The sequence below is a fragment of the Sardina pilchardus genome, chromosome 2 (assembly GCF_963854185.1).
Source record: "Sardina pilchardus chromosome 2, fSarPil1.1, whole genome shotgun sequence".
NCBI lineage: Eukaryota > Metazoa > Chordata > Actinopteri > Clupeiformes > Clupeidae > Sardina > Sardina pilchardus.
Window position 1 is genome coordinate 30,339,884 of NC_084995.1, and position 23,328 is coordinate 30,363,211.

At 42.7% G+C, this 23,328-nt stretch overlaps 2 protein-coding genes across 2 annotated transcripts; both read right to left on the reverse strand.

Moving 5' to 3' along the window:
• Window positions 1-9,206: 9,206 nt before the first annotated feature.
• Window positions 9,207-13,859, reverse strand: ttc19 (tetratricopeptide repeat domain 19). Its single transcript, XM_062526139.1, has 10 exons — window positions 13,558-13,859; window positions 13,258-13,349; window positions 12,759-12,869; window positions 12,574-12,612; window positions 12,356-12,412; window positions 12,148-12,209; window positions 10,992-11,086; window positions 10,698-10,852; window positions 10,299-10,461; window positions 9,207-10,088 (listed from the first exon to the last, which is right to left on the reverse strand). Exons 1-10 carry the CDS (start codon window positions 13,835-13,837, stop codon window positions 9,895-9,897), a joined length of 1,248 nt encoding a protein of 415 aa, XP_062382123.1. The 5' UTR covers window positions 13,838-13,859; the 3' UTR covers window positions 9,207-9,894.
• Window positions 13,860-14,505: 646 nt separating this feature from the next.
• Window positions 14,506-23,094, reverse strand: faim2a (Fas apoptotic inhibitory molecule 2a). The gene is made up of 12 exons (XM_062526152.1): window positions 23,026-23,094; window positions 22,025-22,232; window positions 21,718-21,851; window positions 21,502-21,566; window positions 21,336-21,389; window positions 21,178-21,228; window positions 20,848-20,887; window positions 20,642-20,679; window positions 19,628-19,715; window positions 18,895-18,990; window positions 18,499-18,552; window positions 14,506-17,947 (listed from the first exon to the last, which is right to left on the reverse strand). The coding sequence occupies exons 2-12, from the start codon at window positions 22,176-22,178 to the stop codon at window positions 17,801-17,803; spliced, it is 921 nt and encodes a 306-aa protein (XP_062382136.1). The 5' UTR covers window positions 22,179-22,232; window positions 23,026-23,094; the 3' UTR covers window positions 14,506-17,800.
• Between the last annotated feature and the right edge of the window lie 234 nt (window positions 23,095-23,328).

Consider the following 23,328-nt stretch of genomic DNA (forward strand, 5'->3'; position numbering starts at 1 on the left):
CACACACACACACACACACACACACACACACAGACACACACACACAGACACACTTTCTCTACACTCACAGCCTTAATAGAAAGCTCAATGATAACTCCCCACCCCCTTCCAATAGGTCTCCTCTAGCCCTCTGACAAACATGTGACCATGTAGACATGACTCGACAGTACAGCCCCAACACTTGGCTGAGAGAGAACTGGGAACACAGGACTCGTAGAGCCAGAGACACACACTTCAATGTCCCCAATGACATCCCCAGGAAGCACAAAGACAGACAGTCACAAAAAAAGTTGAATCACAAAACCAGGCCCGCAAACTCTAAGCACACTGAAGTAGTAGCTGCAAACATAAAGACACTGGAAAATAAAAATTGAGTTGAGAAGAAAGCATGTGGTGTGCTTGTACTGCTTCACATGTCTGGGAGCAAAATGAAAAGTGAAGTGAAAAATGTTCCTGCCAGCTTCAGAAAATCATCAATCATTGGCTCACATGATAAATATAGAAACATCTTTTAAACAAGAAGCAAGTAAATAAATAAATGGATAAATAAAGGAAGATTTAAAGCCCTGTGTGACAGTGAGTGTTGAACCATGTCAACTCAACAGAGATCATTCAAATGCCCCAGCCTGTATTACAGCAAAGGCTCTGTTGAGTAACCATGGCAGATACAGTATACAGTCAGCACAACCTTGTCAACACACTTTGCTATTGGTCATCAACATGAGGGATCAGTTTTTTTTCCAACTTCACTCCACATGCTCAACTAACCTGGTCCACAGAGACTTGGAAAGATTGGTGGTATGCAGTGTTCCCTAATATATGATTAGCAAAGATCTTATACGTTATATTCTTATCTCTTTTCAATTCATGGGGATTTGGCCTACATTGTTATTCCATGTAATTATGGATATGGTAATACGCACATTTTTTTTTTGTTAGTGTTAGTGGGTCTGTACATGATGGTTTACCTTCCCAAGACAGCTCTAATTTATCTGAAAACACTTACAACAACAACAGTGAAAGCTGTTTCCTGGTAGTTGTTGTGGAGTTTACTGTAAGTCCTCTGTGACGACTGTGTGTGAAAGTGGATAAGTGCAGTCACACTGACTTTATGGATAATCTCAAACCCTGGTCAGTCACAATCCCCCCAAAATACAGAACTCTCTCTGAACACTGAAAGACTGTTTACATAACAACCATATGAAAGCCAAAAACACTCAGAAAAGAGATTAATACTGGTTCCTCTCACGTTAGGCTCTAATTAGGGTAGCTGCTAAAGCTAGCCATATTAAGAATGTCTATGGGTCAAAAGGCCGGGGCATATTTGTGAATTTGAGCTCAAATCTTTAATTTAGGAACATTGCAAAAACAACTGCAATCATTCTCAGACATTTGTGGTTAACTGGTGGGAATGCATTGAATTTCAACCCACATTCTGGAAGAGAAACAACATTTTATAGGGCCAAATGAATCAACACTTAAGAGTTTCATGATCACATACAGCAATTACAGGGTTTTACAGTGCATATGATTTTCAACTGAATGAAGACATGCAAAACATCTTAATTTTGATTCAATATGAGCATGTAAGGGACATGAGTGTAATAATGTTTTGCTTACAAGATGCAATAGTGGCACTAGTGAGAGGATATAGCCATAGGCACACTACACTGTATACACACAACATGTATCCTGTATTTAATTCCTTAGCCATCTATGTACAGTATACAGAAAGTTTGATGTTTTGATAATGAAGATACACTGCTTTCTGTTATATATGTAAAAAAAAACCTTTTTACTTCTGCCTCATTTTCTGCCCTTGATCCTCATAGCCATGAAAATAAATGGAGCCAAATGCTGCATGATCTGATCATATTGCAGATCCATCCTGCTTATCTCTGTGTCAAATCCTCTGCCCCCTACAGCAGAAGGCCACATGCTGTGCATGGATTGCTGCTTGGCTTGGATGCTGTGATGCTGTGTATTCAGATAACTTTGCATACTGCCACTCTCAGGTTATCAACCATAACTCTTGGGGTCACTATGCTAGAATAAATCTTAATAGAATTCCAATTTGCATCAGAAGAAACCTCTAAAATCCCTATAGCATCCTCCTGTATATTGAATCTCAGACTTTCAAACTAAGGCAAACAAATTAGCTCAACTGAAGTTTAAGAGGCATTTGGCAAATCTCATCAAATGGCCCTTTTAAACTCATTGTTGGCCCAAGTGCTGTAGGCCACACCATAACAATTATTTAACTTGACATGTTCGGCAAAACAGAAGAAGCTGTTTGAGGGTAAAAATGTGAAGAAGATGAGAAGCAAACTACCACTGATGCAAGGACAGAACCTCTGCACACCTCTACAGGTAGTTATACGCTGTAGCAAAATAGTGGTGTAGTGTAAAACTTGAATGAAAAGTAATTAAAAAACAACTAAATATTTAACTTCAGTCTGAATCATTGAGTATGTTCTATAGTGCAGACGAGCATCCCCAAAACTCACCTGAGTGTGAACATCCAATGTTGTTTTTCACCAGTGAGAAAAGATGGGGGATGTGGTCTGATAACGCGCTACACAGCAGGTCTACTTCTGGAGCCTTTCAAGGTAGATGGAGAGTCTGTCCTCAGCTTCATGCGTCAGCCTGCATCCTTGTTGAAACAAGACTGTAGACGACAATTCCATGAGCTCTATCACAAGAGCAGTGGTCGGCACAAGGCAGCAAGACATTATATAAGAGAGAGGGGAGGTGTGTGTGTTGTGTGTGTGTGTGTGTGTGTGTGTGTGTGTGTGTGTGTGTGTGTGTGTGTGGGTGGGTGTGTGTGTGTGTGTGTGTGTGTGTGTGTGTGTGTGTGTGTGTGTGTGTGTGTCTAAGAGTGAGGGGGGGGGCTGTGATGGGTATGCGAGGGAGCCTGTGTGTGAGAGAGCTGGGGATTAATTGGTCAGCGTTTAAATCCTCAGGGAAGAGGTGGGTGACCAAAGAGAACCGAACAACATCGCAGTCGCATTCCACAGGCGCTACACACAGCTTAGCCACCAGCATCCCTTGCATGTGTGTGTGTGAGAGAGAGAGAGAGAGAGAGAGAGGGAGAGAGAGAGAGAGAGAGAGAGGGAGAGAGAGAGAGAGAGAGAAATAGTGTGTGAATGTGCGTTTGAATATAATTACATATGGTTATGTGGGTAATTATCTTTTCAGCAAACAATAAGTAAGCCTGGGTGTCATTTTAGCTCTAGAGTGATGTCTGTGATGATCAGTGCAGCAGGGGCTGTGAGTGTCTGCTCTACTCACAGTGACAGTCACATGATCCCAGGGAGAGATCATTACCGCCCGGACTGGTTCTGTTGAACACAGCGCAAAATCACCTCCACCACCACTTCTGGGTGATGGGAACGCTGCATGAACAACTTCACAAGCCACACAGATATAATGTATACATTGTCAAGGGTGGGTAATTACATATTCTCTTACCACTAAACCATCTTTAAACCCCTATATGTTCAACACTGCGTTCCTCATTGAAACTCTTTTTTTAATTGAGCTCGAGGCTATAATTTCTGGACATCTGCAACTCTTGCACGCACGGCAAAAAACCTAGTTTATTGCACAAGCTTCCAGTGGCCACGACTGTGTTAATCGGTCAAGTCAGCACCAGTGCACGCTGACCGCAGGAGTCTTCCTGCCATTGTGTGGCGTCCAGCGCCTGTTGCTGTTGGACTGTGGCGTGTGGTATGGGAGAGCGTGGAGCATGAGGCCTTTCTCCAGCACTGTGTATCCTCCTGTATATCCTGTTATGTCTCCATGTTTCGCACTCGGTGAGACCACAGCTAGGCAGAGGGCAGGGCAGTGGGACATCTTAGCACAAGCTATTTTAGTCTCATTCAATCTGAAGATGAGCCTAAGAACAGACACTCTGCATGGGCAACCAGAGAGCCTCACACACCCTCATGACCATCAGATCCATTAGCTCTGTCTCGGAGTTGAAATGTGATTGCTCAATTCCACATTATCACACTACAGGTGTATAAAGTGGGAACAGATGGTGCCAGATGAACAATGAATTTGCTCAGCGAAATGTCAAAGCAATTCTCCACAGAGTGGAATCAAACTCCCCTCTTTCACACTGTCAGCACAGCCTCTGACCTCGAGAATAAATAACACGTTATTGGGCTTTGTGCTTTAATATGAGCGCCCTTCACAAAGGTCTGCTTATCCCCTCCTGGGTCAATCAAATTGGGATAAATGGCTCAGGTGCGCTCCCTCTCTCTCTCCCTCCCTCTCGGTGAGCGAGTGTTGAAATCTCACCTCCTCCATGACCTCGGCGGGGTGAGAGAATCGTTAAGAACAGTCGGCCGCCGACCACACAGATGCCACGTCCAGGTTGTTATGGGAACAGGCAAAAGTGGTGCACTGATTTTCAGACTTAATAACAGTGGAGGGAGTGATTCCATGCAGATAGGGGCTTACACACAAGTACTGTACACACACACCAACTTAGTTGGCACAAAACCGCTCTTGTGTCTGTTCTGGCAGAGATGAGTGGTTTTGTACTCGCGTGAGAAAACAGGTGTCCACTGCATCGACAAATCCCCCTGGGAGACTTGGGTGTGGGTGTTGATGGATTCTGTCATTTGACACAAACTTTTGTGTAGTCTACAGTGCAAAATTACACATAAGCAATAACAGATATTAGTCTTTTTTTCCCCCTTTTTTTGCCGTGTTTGGCAAAACAGCATGTATCCTGCACCAGTTGAGATGATTTACCATCTGGAGTGGTCACTGAAACCCCTGGTCTCGGCACGCCTTGCTACTGCAAATCATTGGGCAGGGTCAGGTGGAACAATGGCTCCCAGTGGTGGGAGCTGAGTTTGGATTACAATGATCACGGTTGGCTTGTCCTGACTAAGGGTTCTGAAAACCAAAGCCTCAGTGTGCAGGGCTGGAGCAGGCGCATGGGCACTCACTCACTATAGCAGGTTCATATGCCAGCTTTACACGGCCCTGCACTGATGAGGTTGACAGGGTGGCTCAACACACGCATTTTTGTAGCTTGTAATAACACTTTGCATCTGTCAGCAGGTACTTGGCACTCTTTTTCTGAGCAAACTGTTCCAACTGTCTCAGGTTTGAAGACAGCCTTCTGCAGACTGCGTGTTTTTTTTGTTCCCCACTGCAAGCAGAACTCAACAATCCTTTCTAATGCAACAAAACCACACACATGTTTACTCTTTCAAAAACAACAGCAGTGATGTACTTCATCTAAAACTCAGCAGTCTTTGTGTTTCTATTTTCATTGTCATTATCTCAGTCTTTTGTGAAACTCAAAAATAAATTATGCATCAACTGACATTTTTTTGCAACAAAAGTGCTTACAAAAAACAAACGTTCCAACAGAAAGAAAGAAATACCATCACAGTTACAGTTTTTTGCCCATTGCTTACACACTAAAAACAAATGCTTAGACCAAAGTCTTACCTAAACTTCTTGTAGCATACCTAAAACTGTATAACCAGTTTAAACAAATGTTCTGCTTCGTACATTGCTTGCAATTCTGCATTATTGCGAAACACTACACATGGTTTCTTACATTACTTGTTCAAAAATGAAATCTCCTGCTGTCATTGGGAATACATTTCCATTAAAAATGCAAGCACATCTGGTAATTGGTACTACCCACACACACACACGAAAACACTTGTTTGTGTCTGTTAGTGTTTTCATATGTGTATTACCCAATTCAAAATTTGCTTGCAATATACTAGACGTTTAGGTATTGAGGCTTTGGTCTAAGCATTTGTTTTCAGTGCAAGCAATGGACACAAATATTTCACTGTCACAGGAATATGTAGCTGTATCAGTTTAGTTTGATAACCTTTAGCCCTAATATGCTTACTCATCATCTCCCTCGCATCTCTTCAGACAGCCTGATCAGAATGATACACAAAAAATGATGCTAAATAAACATGATAATGATGAAAATACATCACCGTATGGGAAGGAAATAGTCAACTTGACACCCTATATCTATAATCCAATAATTTTATCCAAGCCATTTCAGAAAATCTTTGCGAAATAAATAACAAATTATCTTTTCTTTCATTATTTTTTCATATTACCAAAAGCCAGCTATGCACATGAGGAAATTGCTTTTAAATTCTTACATTTTCATGAAAACTTTAACCCTACCAACACATTTGGCTAAGACTATTCTACCTACTAGAAAGCAACTATTCCAATACTAAGATGTAAAGATGTAGGCTATTGGTTTGCTTATCAAGATTTACTGCTGAGTAGACTCCTTCATGAACATTAAAATTCAGTCACAGTGGCTTGTGAAAGATTTTGAGTCACACAGGTTTTCCCAATTGATTTGATTGCAACTCTCCTTCCTGCATTGCTCTGCCAGATGTTTCATCAAATTAGATTTGTCTACGAGGCCAGCTCTCACTCAGAGCCCAGAGCTTTCAGAATTCTGAGAAAATATTGCACTTCAGCTCACCACCGTTTCCCACAACAGAACAGAGCAGCCAGCCCACCGCAACAAACATAATGATGCTCTGACAGATCAGATAAGTGGCCCCTCATCCCCTCAACACTCTGCATGTTCTTGCCAAGTGAAATCTTACACAACCTGGTGGGGTACCTTTCAAAGTCATCTCTTCTTGCTTTTCTATCATTGTGACAGTGTAAGAAGCCAAAGCCATGGTATTCAGTTGGAGATTATACTGTATAAAGTGCCTATAAAAAAAGTGTTCACCACCATTGGATATTTCCCCTTTTATGGCTTTGATAAATGGAATCTGTCAATTTAATTTGCCCTTCTTTACAATAATTCACAAAAATCCCACCAAAGTGAAGGCACATTCAAAGTAATGATAAAGGCCCTGTCGATTTCAATGCAACTCAAGAGAGTTCAATGCATTGCCAGGCCATTGGGATCGAAGGCCTAAGGGCTGAAACTGAGGAGAGGTGGTGCAATAAGGAGCCTGGCTATGCAAGAGTGGCTGTAAAGGGTTAAAGAAAATAACAGCCATATTTTCATTGTACAGGAATTTAATAACGGGAAGGCTACCCTAGGTATCATGGCCTTGAGTGTTTTGTCTACAGAGCTTAGAAGATCTGAGCGCTAAACTTTATTTCATTTATGGGAAGTGCCGAGTGTCCCTATTGATATCCCCTGAGGGATGTGTTGGTCGTGCTGATCAAAAACATGGCCAGGTACACTAATACAAGGTTATATAATGAAGTTCCCTTTAATACGTGATGGTACCTGCCTGAGGCTTCCAAGAACTGACCATTTTGAATGAGGTCTCAAATGTTCTAACAGCACAATTAGGCTATGCTGTGTGTTTGTATTCAGAAACAGAACCTGTTGGCGTTTTAAAGTACCTCCATTGATTTTAATGAATGAAAGTCAACCAAAATAGCGTGTAAGTCATGAAGAATCAGTGAAGGGTAGGCCTACAGGAGAGATAGACTTGCTTTACTCAGAGAATTCTGTTGACGAACTTCACAAGTGATCCATCATTTCTGAGGGCTGTTATCCTTTCACAATCAGAATGAGTTCTCAGAAAGCAGGGCCGTGTCGTAAACAGTGTGGGAGAGTGTCCAGGAAGATGTCAAACCGCACTGTGGGAGAAATGGGGCCGATGCTTTGGCGTGCTGTGAGAACGCATAAATCTTTTTGGTTCTCCCTCTGCCCCACACAGGAACCCGTAATTAGTATGTTTTTGTTGACTCCGATATGCTAATGGCACCCATCAATTACATGTACCACACACAAATACTAAAGTTCTCTGGGCCTGCCCCCATATAGTTACATGACCAACTGATTCTCCAAAAATGCACTTTGAGATCATTGATTTGATGTAAAGCGCAATATAAATAAAATGCATTATTATTATCATTATTATTATTATTATTAAAAATTAACCTCTACTAATAAAAAGACATAAAATAGGAAAATATTTAATAGTTAAAATAAAGGATGTGCTCCTTGAATACAATTTTAAGTACAACCTGGCCCCATAATTTGAAATAAGCCCCAACAATCCTTGAAATCCTGGGATGTCACTGAGAAGATATCAAGAAAAAACAAAAACAGGATTTAAATGTATTTTGCATTTGGCGGTAGATGGAGTAATGTATGTAGTATTACACATAATTGGACCACACAACCTGCATTATAAGGTCTATTTATCAGAGCATGACACGGTAATGCCAATAACGATCAGCTTCCAAGAGGCGTCATTAAACACCTCAAAAACAGTCATTATGATTAGTCTACACATAAAGAGACAAAAGCGATCAGCTGTTCATACATATACTAGAACAGCATGGACGTCACAACCTAAAAATGACTACGTCCTCTAAACTCTATTGTGTTGTGTTAATAAGCTTAAAGTTATTTTGTTCCTCACACTGTCCATGTAAACAACACATTTTTCATCCTATCTTGCCCTATATGCTCAATAAATGTTTCAATCATATACATGTTACCTAGAGATGAGATATGTATAATTTTTATGATACGTTTTAATGTAGGATATAATATCATGAAACACATACAAATAAGCAGCCTATAATGCAGCCTCTAGCTGTGATCTAAACGTACAAGAGCTGACAATCTAAAAACCCTTTCAAGTTAAATATAGAAGGGAGCTTCTTTTTTTTTATTTTCGTCATTAACTATTACTGTTGCGGTTTGCCACATCTTCAACAATCAGACCGAAATAACGTTTTTGACCCACACCACCCCAAATCTTACAAGTGGACCTCATTGAAATCAAACTACTCTCAACATTGCCACCCTGTGTATGACAATACTCCTACAAGTCCACAAGTTTCAAATCTGCCTAGCAGAAGTGGGTGCTTCAGTGCAGTCTTCCTCACCAACGATATTTAAGGGAAAGCATTTAAAACAGGCTCAACTAATGACAAAATTGATTGACAGGTGACTTATAATGGACACATTTCTGTTCTTTCATCACGCCCAAATTGACTAACTATGAAGTGCATTTGGTATGCATTTTGGTGCATATTATTAAGGTCCATCCAAATGGCTGGTGATGACTTTTTTGAGGATATTAAATGTATCTGAAGTGTGAGAAACGTACATTTGAACTCACTTACATCAGGCTGACATGATACAAAAATGAGTGTGTGTGTGTGTGTGTGTAAAATCCAATCAAGGTTCACAACATGGATAAGATCTGTGACAGGTTACTTTTATTCAATCTCCTCTTCAAAACACAGGATGATATTGCTTCTCTTCTCAAACTCCTTGTTTGGCATCTGATTGTGCCTCCAGTTCCAATTGAGTCCCCTCAGTTGTCTCCTATGCTGTAATGTGCTTAAGGCCCATCAGATGCAGCATTCAATTGGTCCTGACAGTCATACATACAAATGTGTGAGAATACAGCTGCCCTTTCCATGGTTGTATTTCATTCACATGTAAACAGTATCACCCGATGACAGCTGTGCGCCTCTAGACCTTGGGCCGTAATGTTCCCTGTACCGCCGCCTCCCTGAGTCTCATGAACTGGTACACAAGCTTGTGTATCTCACCTTTCCACTACACCTGAACGAGGAAATGGGTCTAGGGGCACACCAGGGAGAAGGGGGGGGGGGAATGAAGGTAGCTCCCCATCACGTGGGTACCGGGAGAGAGGGCGAGGACCTCGTCACAGCTGGAGAACAGTGGGCTACACGACGTCACTCAGACAATGGCAGTTGGCAGGATGCTCAGACCACAGATGGCACACAGACACAGGGCACACTGTGGTGGCATGGTGCGGGCACAGGCAAAGGGACGTTTAACACACAACAAACATTTCCACCTGCGGCTCGCCGCTGACATGCCGGGATCCTGCTGCGGTGGAACTTTTTTTCACGTCAATCTGACGCCGCCTGGCCTTCTGCCGGACTCTCCGCCGTCGCTCCGCCGGGCTTGGCGTCCGCCTGGGCGTCTTTCCTGCCGGCCAGCTCCTTCAGTCCTTCCTGGATCTGCTCGGCGGCCTCTCCGTCGCCCACGGCCTGCGCCAGCGCCAGGGCCTCGTTGTACAGCCGGCTGGCCTCCTCAAACTGACCTGCCGCACACACACACACACACACACACACACACACACACACACACACAAACAGACACGGTTCACACCCTGCGGCACAGGAGGGTTCTCACATGCAAAGCTATCCTCTGGTTGAGCGCTTCATTCCACACCAGTACCCAAGACTCAGTTTATTCACGTGTTCAAAAAGTTGAGATTGAAGGCTCCTCATGTTTCCCATTTATTGGTTACCTTGATGCATCAGAATGCCGGCCATGTTGCCCAGAAGCACATGCTGGTCGGGGTGGCCAGCCTCCTTCCCCAGCTGCATGGCTTTCTTCACGTGACTGAGGGCTTCTTCATGCTTCCCCTGGAGGTCCAGGATAGTGGCCAGATCACTCATCAACACCAGAGTCTGAAAGGGTGAGAGAGCAACCACAAGAAGTGGTGTGAATGTGAAGCAACAAATAGGCCTCCGGAATGACCACAAGTCAGTTGTATGTGACCTGGACAAAAAAAACGTTCCTCTATAAAATCACACCAACGTGAACGAGTGGAAAGTGACACCTGAAACAATAGAAAGCTAACGTGAAAAGTAATGTGAATGAGAGGAAAGTGGCACATATGGAAGTAGCTGGCTGGGTGCTGTACCTGTGGGTGCGCCTCTCCCTGCTCCTCTGAGCAAATCTGCAGGGCGCGGCGGTAATCGCCCGTGGCCTCGGTCAGCCGGTGGGTGACGGCCAGGTAGCGCGCCCTGGCGTCCAAACAGAGGCCCAGCAGCAGCCGCGTGTCCTTCCTCTCCTCGTCTGACGGGAGGGACAAGGAAACATCACCACAGACATCGGCAACAATCCATCACTAACAACAACAGCAGGCCTTGTCAGATACAATGACAGCTGATAACTTGTGGTTTGGAGGAAAGGTGGGCTTGAGTTGATTGGATACCTGATAACTCCTCTAGGGAGAGGTCCTTGTGTTTCTCAATCTTGGCCTCCAGAGATTCTGTACAAAACTGGAACCCGTGCTCTGCCAATTCATTCCTAGAAAGGACATTTGGGACAAGAATATACATGACCATCCTGTCAATTCCCTTTTTTTGAGGAAGTTACAGCACATAATAACAAACAGGAATAATTTTGCCATACTGTATATTATACACTGCCAGGCCAAAAAAAGGTCACCACCTGGATTTAACTAAGCAAATAGGTAAGAGCCTCCCTGTGGGGGCAGTGCTATGATCTGGGGGTTGCTGCAGTTGGTCAGGTCTAGTTTCAGCAACGTTATGTGCCCAAAGAAAGAGGTCAGTTGACTATCTATAATATGCTGAATGGCCCGGTTATTCCATCAATGGATTTCTTCTTCCCTGTTGGCATGAGGATATTCCAAGATGACAACGCCAGGATTCATCCGGCTCAAAAAACTGTAGAAGAGTGGTTCAGGGAGCATGAGACATACTTTTCATTGGTGGATTGGCCACCACAGAGTCCAGACATTAACCCCACTGAGAGTCTTTGGGATGTGCAAGAGAAGACTGTGCAGGGGTCCGAATCTCGTGTCACCAATACAAGATCTTCAAGATAAATTAACGCAACGCATACAATAGTGAAAAAAAAGTGGAAATGATGCCATAACAAATTAGCCTGGCTAGCGCCTACCACTTCCCAAATGAGACGTGGTCTGACAACCAGACGTTAATTTTCTCGTATTTGAAAAAAAGCTCAGATCCGTTCACTGGGCGCCACGGATGTCTATCAAATGCGTCTGTGCATAGCTCATCTTTGTCTTGCTTTCCCCCTGTTCTGTGATTGGTCCCCTATCTCAGTCAAAAATTAGGGCAATAGTTTCCAGACTGCCTTAGCAGAAATCACCACGCAAAGCAGGATGGGAACACCCAGGCTAATAGCGAATACGTGCTGTAATCAAAGCTAATGGCGGTCCAACGAAATATCACAGAGTGTGTGACTTTTTTTTGACCAGGCAATGTATATAGGCCTACACAAACTATATTACACTACAACAGCAACCAAACAAAATCGTCCAAGGAAACAGAGCCCACCTTACTTTCATTTACAAGATCTGGCAATGGTGGCAGCACGCTTACTTGTTCTGAGAGGCATATATGCTTGCAAGCTTCAGGGACATCTCAATGACCGCATTATGATCCTGAACAGATTAAGAGTGGGGACAGAAACACAGTTGACCTCTTTAAACACACCATCACACCCAGAAGACATCAATACAACAGCATGACGAGAGACCACATCCACATGATAAGCTAAAGCACATGTCCATCACAGTCTCCTTCTTACCTGAGGCGTTCCCCCAGACAACATGAAACTCATGGCTGCCTTGAAGAGCTTCTCTGCCTGTAAACAGGGATATGAGCACAGCTGTGATGAGAAACAACTCCATTCTTGTGGCAAAGAGCAACACCATTCTTGAGTTAAAAATCAACCCAATTCGAGACTGGCTGAGTGACTGACAAACTGTCAGACCGAGAAACACAGAACACAACACTCTTACTCACGTTGGTCAGCTGACCTTGAACAAAGGCAAGGTTTGCCATCTGTAAAGGTTGAAGGGAGAAGACCATCAGAATATATGACAGTGAAATCCGTATCTATCTCTTTGACTGTTTCTAACATTGCCCAAATAGTGCATGCAGACAGGTGGTGATGAATTCAAGAGCTACAGGAGAGGAGGACTCCATACCAAGCTGTATGTGTAGATGATGGCCTGGGTGTTATGAGTTTGATGAGCCAGTCTTATGGCCTGATGCAAGAAAACATTGGCTGCTTCCAACTCGTCTCGCATCATACTGAGCTGAGGATAATCAAAACAAGTATTTTAGGTTGTTACTTTCTATGGTAAATCAGAAAAAATCCAATACTTGGGCCTATGCCACTTCATGGACCTGATGCCATGTGCCAATAATTAGAGTATTTAGGCCTCAATTAGGGGACCTCAAATTTGACATTAGACAGAATTAGCCTATCTCAGAATTGTTCTACATTGCAGTTTTCCAAGACAAAACTTAATTTAACCAGAGATATCAGCTCAGGAATGTTAAAGCCTGTTTTTAAAAAAAAAAAAAAAAAAAAAAAAGTTTACTCGTGGTACACCAGTGTCTGCATTTGACAGTATGCACCTGTGAAATGGTGCAAGGTGAAAATGCTGGTACATTTTGTTATGCCATAATGGTGGTCGCTACCTTGGCTTTTTTCAGGAGCAAAATGATTTCATCTTCTGCCCTCTGCGCTTCATCTCTCTCATCCTCAGCCTTACCGAAGAAGGTGAACGCTGCTGTAGCATGACAAACCAGGAAAGAATTGGTGTTTACAGCAACACGTGGAGTGGACATTGACATTTCTGGGCTTACCTAACTTGTGTAACGCCCACTAGCGTTTCTGCATGCAACATGTTTTGCAAGAGTTCTAGTAACCTGCATTATGTCAAACCCTTGACGTCTGTTTGCACATGCAAGATCTACAATCATACAAAAGACACTTACCAACAGCACTCCACAATGCATTTCGATTGTTGGAATTCTCTTCATTGTGGCTTTTCTCATTGACGTGATTACTGGTGATATTACAACGTCGGAATGACCTTCTGCTCACTGCGCTCTTCCACGCCAAGGACGGAGAAATCCCTGCGGTTTGCCCATACGTCAGTTGCCTTTTAGCTAGCATTAAATTGCTCGTAACACAAATACGCGATGTTTCCCGAACATACGAATTAAATCTAGATATGTGTGGGACCAGAATGCGACAGCTAGTGGGTAGCGCCATTTTTCATGAGGAAATGCTCTGACGATACCACGTGACAACTGTTAAAGCTACATACACAAGTTTATGCACAGCCTTCTACTGGATTCATTTCATGTAGTTGCTATTATTATGAACATGTCTGGAAAAGTATGAAATTATGAACGACATTTTGAGTGAAACCTCTGAAATGTTTTGCTCAGAGTAGCTTAATAAAACAATGCACAAAACATACTGAAGGTCAAAATCCCAACAAAGATTGCATAGGCCTAGTATTCATACAAAACAACAATAAATACTACTAATAATAATGCTAATGATACTACTACTACTAATAATAACAACCTACAACATTCATGGTCCGTTATTTCACTATAAGTGGTAAGTCTCAGTTAAAGGCATTCAAAAAGTGGAGCGATCATACATAACGGCAAACATTTCAGTAGTTTATCTGCCTTTACAACACACTTTCCATGTAGCCTAACCTTATTTCACTTTTGTTTCCATCTTACAGTACGATTTTCCATCAACAAATCTATTTCTACGTTAAAACAAATGACGCTTATTGAGTTACGTACAGTATTATCTATCTTTCGTATGCCTGCCAAAGAACAAGTTCATCACACAATGTACTTACCTGAACCCTTCATTGCTATCCATCACAGCAAGTTATAGTGACAACAAGGACACAGTTTCCATCGTGAAGCATTCGTTTATTTCACCACAGGACCAATGGATACAAAAGGGCCCCTACAAAAATAGTTCCCTGTGTCCAATGTATCAGTGTGTTGAGGACCTGGTGAATTAGACTGCTTCTATTGTATGTGGGATCACCCTGCCCAGGGCAGGCCTGGTGTAGAGCACACGATACAACACTCTTCATGCACTAGTCTTTGGTACTACAAACTGATGGTCTGGTTGACTTAGTGCAGAGACTAAGAAAAAAAAATAGACTTCACATATTCAACCCTCACACACTGCACATTTATATAGGGAGACCCGCACAACAGACAAAATACATTTGTTCATTAAGAGCTGAAGTTCTAACAAAATATTACTCTCAACCCACACAAGGAATGGAATTTGAAATGTCTTAAAATATTATTTTACACCTGCCCTTAGTTTTGGAAACCTTAAAGAAAGGAACAAAGGTTAGACCCATGGTTATATGCATATAGAAACTATGATTAACACTCTCAGTGTTACATAGAGATACACACCCCTTCTCTGCCAAGCATTTGGCACATTCAACAAGATCATGGCCTGGTTTCTTTCTACCAGTAGCATACAAATCCAGCAAGTCGCTGATATCAATCAATGTTTCAATCTCATAGCTACATGATCCATCATCCCATTCCCATAAATAAATGACAAGAATAAAAGTATAACTTTCTGTAAAGGAGAATATCACTTAAGATGCTGCTGTAATTAGTTGATAATGCATAAACCATTATGCTAAATTCCTATCATTAGAATATCTTAAGTCGAAAGACTTAAAGGTGGTGAAACATGGGGTAACTTTTTGAGCATTGTTGCCGGGCAATTATGTGACCTGTTCCTAGTTATCAGATTGGAAGGTCATGAAAAGCTGCCACTGATGGTCAAAGTTGTCCATATAAATTAATGGATCGTTGCCCAAAGCAGCATCAGTCATCAAAACTACCCATCAATGTAACTCAAAAGGTTTGCGCTGTGCATCATCACCTTAACTCAACTGGGAAAATTCCACTAGACCACTAGAGCTGTTGCTGAGTTGCGATGGCATACAGCAGGTGAACTGAAGGAGTGAATGAACTGCAGTGCTGTGAACAGGGCCCTTCTGAAAGGGCAGGGAGAATATTACAGCAATGCACTGAATATCTATGAAAGAGCCCAATGACACGGGATGAAAGGGCGAACCACAGAGGTAGCCCTTACAGTAGTATTTGTGGCCTTTACAGCAATCTCAACATGTCAAAAAATACACTTCAATACATGACAATCATATAACAGCCTCTGCAACCCAACTACAGCACAGGAATGATTACATATTCAGGTTAAAGTGAATCATCTGCACCTTGATTTGTTTTTTTTTTTGTTTGTTTGTTTTTTTAAAAGGAGCTTTGGAATAAGTCTGAATGATTCTGTTGAATGATGTATAACATTTGAAATAATGTAGATCATATTTAAAAAACGAATTAAAACGTCTTGATTAATGCCAAAATATTCACAGTTAGGCACTGTACAATAATACTTTAAAGTTTTTCCCCACCGATCTGAGCATAGACACTCTACGTCCTCACACACTTAAGGTTATCTACCTAGCCATGCTCTAAGTGACATCATGGGAGTTGTGTCTACTGGCCAGAACCGATGGACTTGGTCCAACTCTGAACAGTACATTAAACGACAAGGTCTGCATGCAAGGCAAGGCTTGGACAGGTTATTGCTCTATGGACAACACTTTAGGAATCCACGTTACAGACATTCACGAAGATGGGACCCTAATCGGAATGTGTGTGTCAGCCAGTGGTTTCCTTAACTCAGCCTCAATGCAGAACCTCACGCTTGCAAAGAGTGTCCCCGTAAAACAACCTGCAGCTGAGCCAAGAGGAATGCTAAACTTGTTGTGGTCTCTCCACTTCAGCACCCAAATTCTCCTCCTAGACATTTATATATCATTTAATGTATTCGGTTGGTATACCTACTTTACAGTAAGTTCCCTTCAAGAATGATTTTGTACTAAGTATAGACTACAGCATGGATTGTGTACGTTTTGTTAAAAATGAGCTCAAAAGCACATCTTTCTGACTCATGCCTCTGTTCACCAGGCTTATTAGACAGCCTGGGCAGCACAACAGAGATAATCCATTCTCAAATTTTGCATCGACCCCTGCACCAATCAGAGGCCAAGAGAAACTCAAAGTCAATGATTGGGCTGGGTGAAGAGGTGGATGGAGGTGGAGAGGTTGGTTGTGGCGTCATGGACAGTTCTAGACTCAGCTGCATATTGCAGCTTTAAACATCAATATACTATCACCTGACTTGTCTGAAAATGTCTGAAATGTTCTGATAATGTCTACCTGCCTTTGTATTTACTCCTTCTATGCTCAGCGTGTGGACAGAATTACCGCCAACACACACTCTATCTTGACAGCACTCTGATCTGCAACAAGTGGAGTTTGTTCATTGGGCCTCGGTGGTCATTTGGCATGAGTATTACTGAGTTTGCACACACACTCTCCCTACAAGAACGGAACAACTGACAAGCAACTGCATGCTGGGCTTATACAATATCTGCTGCAAGTGGCCCTTGAATACTGTTCACTTTGGTGATACCTGGATGGCTAACACAAAACAGCCGCTTCAGCTGGACACTCTTGTTTTTAAATGATGACTAACTCCTGTCGTCCAGTTCTTCAAACTGATTATGATTGTCTTAAGGACAGTAGAGTTTAGGGGTTTGCACGCGTGTTTGAGTGTGAGTATGTATATGTGTGTGTGTGTGTGTGTGTGTGTGTGTGTGTGTGTGTGTGTGTGTGCGCGCGCACATTGTGCATGTGTGTTTTAAAGCCAGGTACGCAGTGTACCCCTACCCATAAAAGGCTGCCTTGCTTGAGCTTTAAAAACATGACTCATCCTTCCAAACTCAGAAATAAACACACACACGCACAAACAGCAAGAGATAACACCGAACCAAACCAAACTATTATTTTTCAGAACCCCAGTGCACCACCGATCATCAGCGGCTCATGAGATCGAATATCATCCAGCATTCCTCAGGGAGCAAATAAAAGTGAACGTGTGTGTGTGTGTGTGTGTGTGTGTGTGTGTTTGCAACCAACAGTTCATGTAAGTTAATTTATTTGATTGTGTGTGTGTGTGTGTTTGGGTGTATGTGCGCGCGTGCATGTACAGTATGTGTGTGTGTGTGTGTGTGTATAGAGTAGGGTCAAGAGACAGGTCAAGGCTGAGGGCTGAAGGCGTCAGACGCGGCTCACTCACGGCTCACTCACGGCTCCCAAAGAGCTGCAGCAGAAAGAAGAAGATGTAGACGATGTCCATGTAGAGGCAGAGCGCGCCGAACACGTGCTCCTCCGGGCTCAGCGAGTAGCGGCGGTTCCCCATCAGCAGCTGCACGTCGAACGCCAGGAACTACAGAGAGGACAAAAACACAAAACACCTCAGTGCATGTGTGAGACGCGAGTGTGCACACAAACAGCTGTGACATGGAAGGAAGAGTGTGGGAAGACAGCACAAACACTGATTGACACGAACCCCATGCCTGTCTGTATTCGTTTCTGCTGAAGCTGCATATATTAAGCCTGGACAAACCCAGACGAATCAGCGAGTGCATTTGAATTTGCTCAGCAGAACCTTACAGCAACTTCCCCATTCAAGTCCATTTCCGAACCACCAAAAACTGAAATAACTGCATTTAAAACCGTTGTTTTTATACCAGAAATACATGGCGAGAGTTTCGTGCACCAGTTTCATTTTAATTTCCCACTTAATTACGCCCCTGGGTCATTGGAAGTTATAAACGATCCTAATGAGAATCAGCCTGGTGGTATCCAGGCTAGCACATCATCATTGTGATGTAATTCTCTATGTATGTTGAGGGACTACTATATAAACTACGTAATGGAATGACAGTACAATAACAAACAATGTAAATTTAAAGAGATGAGCTTCCTCAGTATTACCAGTGTAAAGACCAAGGCACCCAGTCCAGCATATGCTGTCTGCAACCAGGGGATCTGTGAAAATGTATGCAACATGTCAGATGGTCTTTTTCAAACAAACATGAAATGTATGTACATCATAGTAATTAACGTATCATATGCTTATAGCACTGAGCTGAGTCATCAATGTTTGTGGTTAAGGTTTTTCCCATGGTGTTAAATCAGCATAGTTATGAACTAACTGAATAAGTTATGAAATTAGCCTAAATTAGACTTAACACTGTTACACTAAATTAGACTTTAGACTGTTACATCTTTAGACTGAAGATAGCAGTTAATGTACACCCTTAATAGAAAAGCCACGTGTGTGTGTGTGTGTGTGTGTGTGTGTGTGTGTGTGTGTGTGTACAGACTCACGTAGCCAAAGGGAGCAGTGAAGATCAGCACCAGGCCCGTCACCATCAGCACCATCATGAGGGAGAACAGCAGGCCGTGACAGGAGGTGAAGTCAACCTGGAGCCAATCACAGCATAGCACCCTCAACACACCGGGTCACACTGGCCAACCACAGCATAGCACCCTCAACACACCGGGTCACACTGGCCAACCACAGCATAGCACCCTCAACACACCGGGTCACACTGGCCAACCACAGCATAGCACCCTCAACACACCGGGTCACACTGGCTAAACACACCACAGCATAGCACCCTCAACACACCGGGTCACACTGGCTAAACACACCACAGCATAGCACCCTCAACACACCTGGTCACACTGGCTAAACACACCACACCCCCAACACGCTGGGATCGCACTGGCTGGCATTAGGTGCCATGACAGGAGGGCGGTAGTGGTCTATCCACTTTAATATGCTTTTGTTCACACATTCAGATATACCAAGTGGAACAGTGAACCAGAAAACACACACCATCTGAGGATTCAATTATAAATCAGAATTATATCTACAGCAAAATCACCCCAGCAAATTCATGCTTAGGCATATAAAGAGCTGGGGATGAGACTGTTAGGCCCTTTTAGGCATTTTCACTCTAAAAACTAAATATTACATTTGTCCAAAGTAACCACTACTTGTTTTGTGGTCAATCACGCAGTTGTGGCAGGAGGCCCTGTGGCTAGGATGACTCACCCTGGACTGGAAACAGAAGAGAGTGACGGCGAGACAGACCACAGCCGTGATGCCCACACACAGCATTACCACCTTAGTGTTGTGGTAGCTATGGAAACACAAGGGGCACAGGAGGACAGCTCAGCAGGCAAACAGATTGAACAATCACAGTAAAATGTCGTATGTGCGTGCACACACAAATACAGTGCCCTCCATAAGTATTGGAACACAGGCTAAAAATTTACTATAAAGAGGAATATAAAATCCTCTTTTGGAAATTGATAATTTTCCTTAATAATGCCTTAAATAAAAAAAAAAGAGGAAATATCCAACCTTTAAGGACATCAATTGTCTTTGTGAATGAATAATGTGTCGTAAAGAAATAAATGTTTTCCTTAAAATACAGGGGTCATAAGTGTTGAAACCCCTATGTTAACCCTATGTGTTAAAATTCCCATAGAGAGGCAGGCATTTTCTTTATCTTTCAAATAATCCAGGACACTATGCACCCTGATGAAGTCCCCTTGGCCTTTGGAATTAAAATAGCCCCACATCATCAAAGAAATCCTAGAAATTGGCATGGTTTTATTTCACTTAGTCTGATGGCTGGTTAGATTTGCATTGAGCTCAATGACAATGAAACCATGCCAATCTCTAGGTATGGTGAAGGGTATGTGATGATGTGGGGCTATTTTAATTCCAAAGAACAATAAGGGAACTTCATCAGGGTGCATAGTATCCTGGATCCATGAAATACATGAAAATAAAAAAAATAAAAAAAATCTGCCTGCCTCTATGGGAATTTTAACACATAGGGTTAACATAGAGGTTCCAATACTTCTAACCCCCGTATTTTAAGGAAAACATTCATTTATTTACGATATTATATTCATTCACAAAGAAAATTGGTGTCCTTAAAGGCTGGGTATATCATTTTTTATCCAATTTATTCCTCTTCATAGTCAACTTTAGCACGTGTTCCAATACTTGTGGAGGGCACAGTATCAGGAAACTGCAGGAAAAAACACAACATACCTTGCCAGCATGCCTGCCATATAGGACATGGCAAGAGTCTGTGGAGGTGGAGAGAAAATGTGGGTATGTACACTTGCCAAACACAAAACAACTACAACAATCATACCACAACAGCTACTATTACAAAAGTAAACCAGTTCATTTATAGATACCATAAAATACAATACTTCATCAACCAGTATAGTGGATTCCATTAATTAACTTACAAAGATTCCGAGTAGAATGAGATTGGTAGGGTACTGTCGTCTAAAGGAGGAAATCAAATACACAGCTTAAGTACATCAGTTTGCAATGAAATTGAAGTTTTGCACACAAAGCACAGATACATTCACTACTCATTGTTATATTAAATTTGTATATATTACAAGAAGCCATTCAGAAAGCCCTCTGTGACCTGTTTAATTACTGCGATTACTAGCCAGATCTCAGGAGGGTCTGCATGATTAACCAAAGACCATTCTGCCCGATCTCTCTTGCAGACCCTGAGAGGCCTTAAAGGAAGCATACTGGGAAAAGAAGAAGAGTCTTGCTTTTACCGGGCACTTGTGCTGCACACCAGCACCAGATAAGTCCCCATGAACATCATGCTGCGAGGATAGAAAACAAACACGCGCACAAACAAATGAGAACACAAAACCTCTTCAGCATTCCCAAAGAGACTAATGACCTGAGTGGAAGGGAGCTGAATACTTACTAAGATGCCAGATAGACAATGCGATTGTACTGAACAAACTGCCGAACGGGCTCACTGTAGGGAGAGGGCATAGAAGGAAGGGGGTAAAATGCTTGGTTCCTGTTTGAGAAAGGCATATCTTTGAAGTTGTCAAAGTGAGCCTGCTTAGGCAAACGTGTTCTCTCACCAGAATGTAAAGAGGGCAACAACACCAAACGTCACCAAAAGCTGCACCATGAGAATGCTGAACACCTGAAAATCAAAACACACACCATAAGCACTTAGAGCTCAACGCTTTATTGTGATTTAACAATGCAAACAAACTGTGCTCACTCGATCACTTTTTCTTCTCCTTTTTTCTTGGATGTGTAAAGATGGAATAATAAACAAGCTGGACAATTACCTTTCTGATGAACATCCGGCGGACATTTTTGTCCTCCCAGCTGCTTCCTCCGAGACCATCAAAGCTGCCACTGGAGCTGGGGTCCGAAAATGGGGAGGACATGTCTGATGCATAGGGGTTGCTGTAGCCAGGGCCTTATAAAGAAGGGGCAAACCATTAGATGTTCACCAGAGTGGAAGAGGATACAAAGTGTGGCCTATGGAGTATACGTCATGTGTTTAACATCGACAGTCTTTAACAGTATAGGTACAGCATATAGGACACAGTGAAATACATAGCCTTGGAGAACTGTAACCTGGTGACATACTGGGGCCGGAGTGCACATAAGCCCAGCTGGGGTGCATGGCAGGAGGTGGCGGCATCATGGGAGGTGGACCTCCATAGTGAGGGGAGGAGATCCCAGCCTCCTTATCTCCAGCTGTGGCCTCTGCATAACTCGGGGGCGCTGCTGGTAAACTCATTGTCAAGCAGTTCTGATGTCTCAAGAGAGGATACAGCAGCTGCACACTAATAACCTGAAACAATGGCACAGAATAAAACAGTGCAGACATCTTATGTTTAACCTCACAGCAGTGGATGCAATACGTTAGGTTAGGTTATCTAAATATAGACATGGGATATAATTATCGAGATCGATGTCTGTCAAGTGCTGTTAACACTGAGCTGGTATGTTGAATAATGCTCTGTCCTCAGAAACCAAAAACAAATGTTACTAACGGAACACTAACATAAGCCCGTGTCAGCAATGCATATATTTGTTCAAATATTTACATGGTACTTCCATCGGGCGAGCACGTGAATCACATATGGGCAGCAACAACAGCCACCTGTACAGCAAAAAAGGAAGAACAATACGACCTACTCCCAGGACTCGGCTTTCACGCCTCTTCGTTACTGGCTATTATAGTGGCTAGTTACCAGGCTGCCCCTACCAAGATTCTTTAGCTCAAAGGCTAGCTGACGTTGATTCGTTACACTTTCAAAAAGACCGGTAGTTCTTTTTCTTGAAGTAATGTCTAACCAAAAATTCTTCTGTTGAAATCAATAATATTCGCTGGCGTTTTTAATGTGATGGCGATGCTAGCAAACACTAATGTTAGCTATAGCTAGCCATAGCAAGGATTCACAGAAGAGGGGATTAACTAGATTTCCTTAGGAGCTACCACAAATTCTGTTCCGCAATGAGTAACGTTTTATCTTACACTGACCTGGACAGTACAGAATATTAACAAATGCAGGTTTACTTCAACCTCTTCAGCAACGTGCACTCTTAAATACGTCTATCTGAACACAGCAGGTTATATTTACCTGAAAACAGTGACAGTAGTTGACAGCCTTTGTGCTAACCCAAAACACAACCAGACAACCATCACCGTATGTGCTATGACGTACATCCTGGAGAATCCTGACGGGAGACCTCCCATCTTCAGCGCGCTTCCCCAAGCGGAGAACTTCTGTCCTGGCCCATTTTAGTCTATCGTCCTAGCCCAGGATATTCATCTTTGGGATCTTTTCACCGTCTTTGCTGAACTAATTTTTTTTCCCGGGAGAACATCAGTCCCTTTTAAAAAGTCAACTGTAAAGACTCTGTAGACCTTTTGCAAATTGACA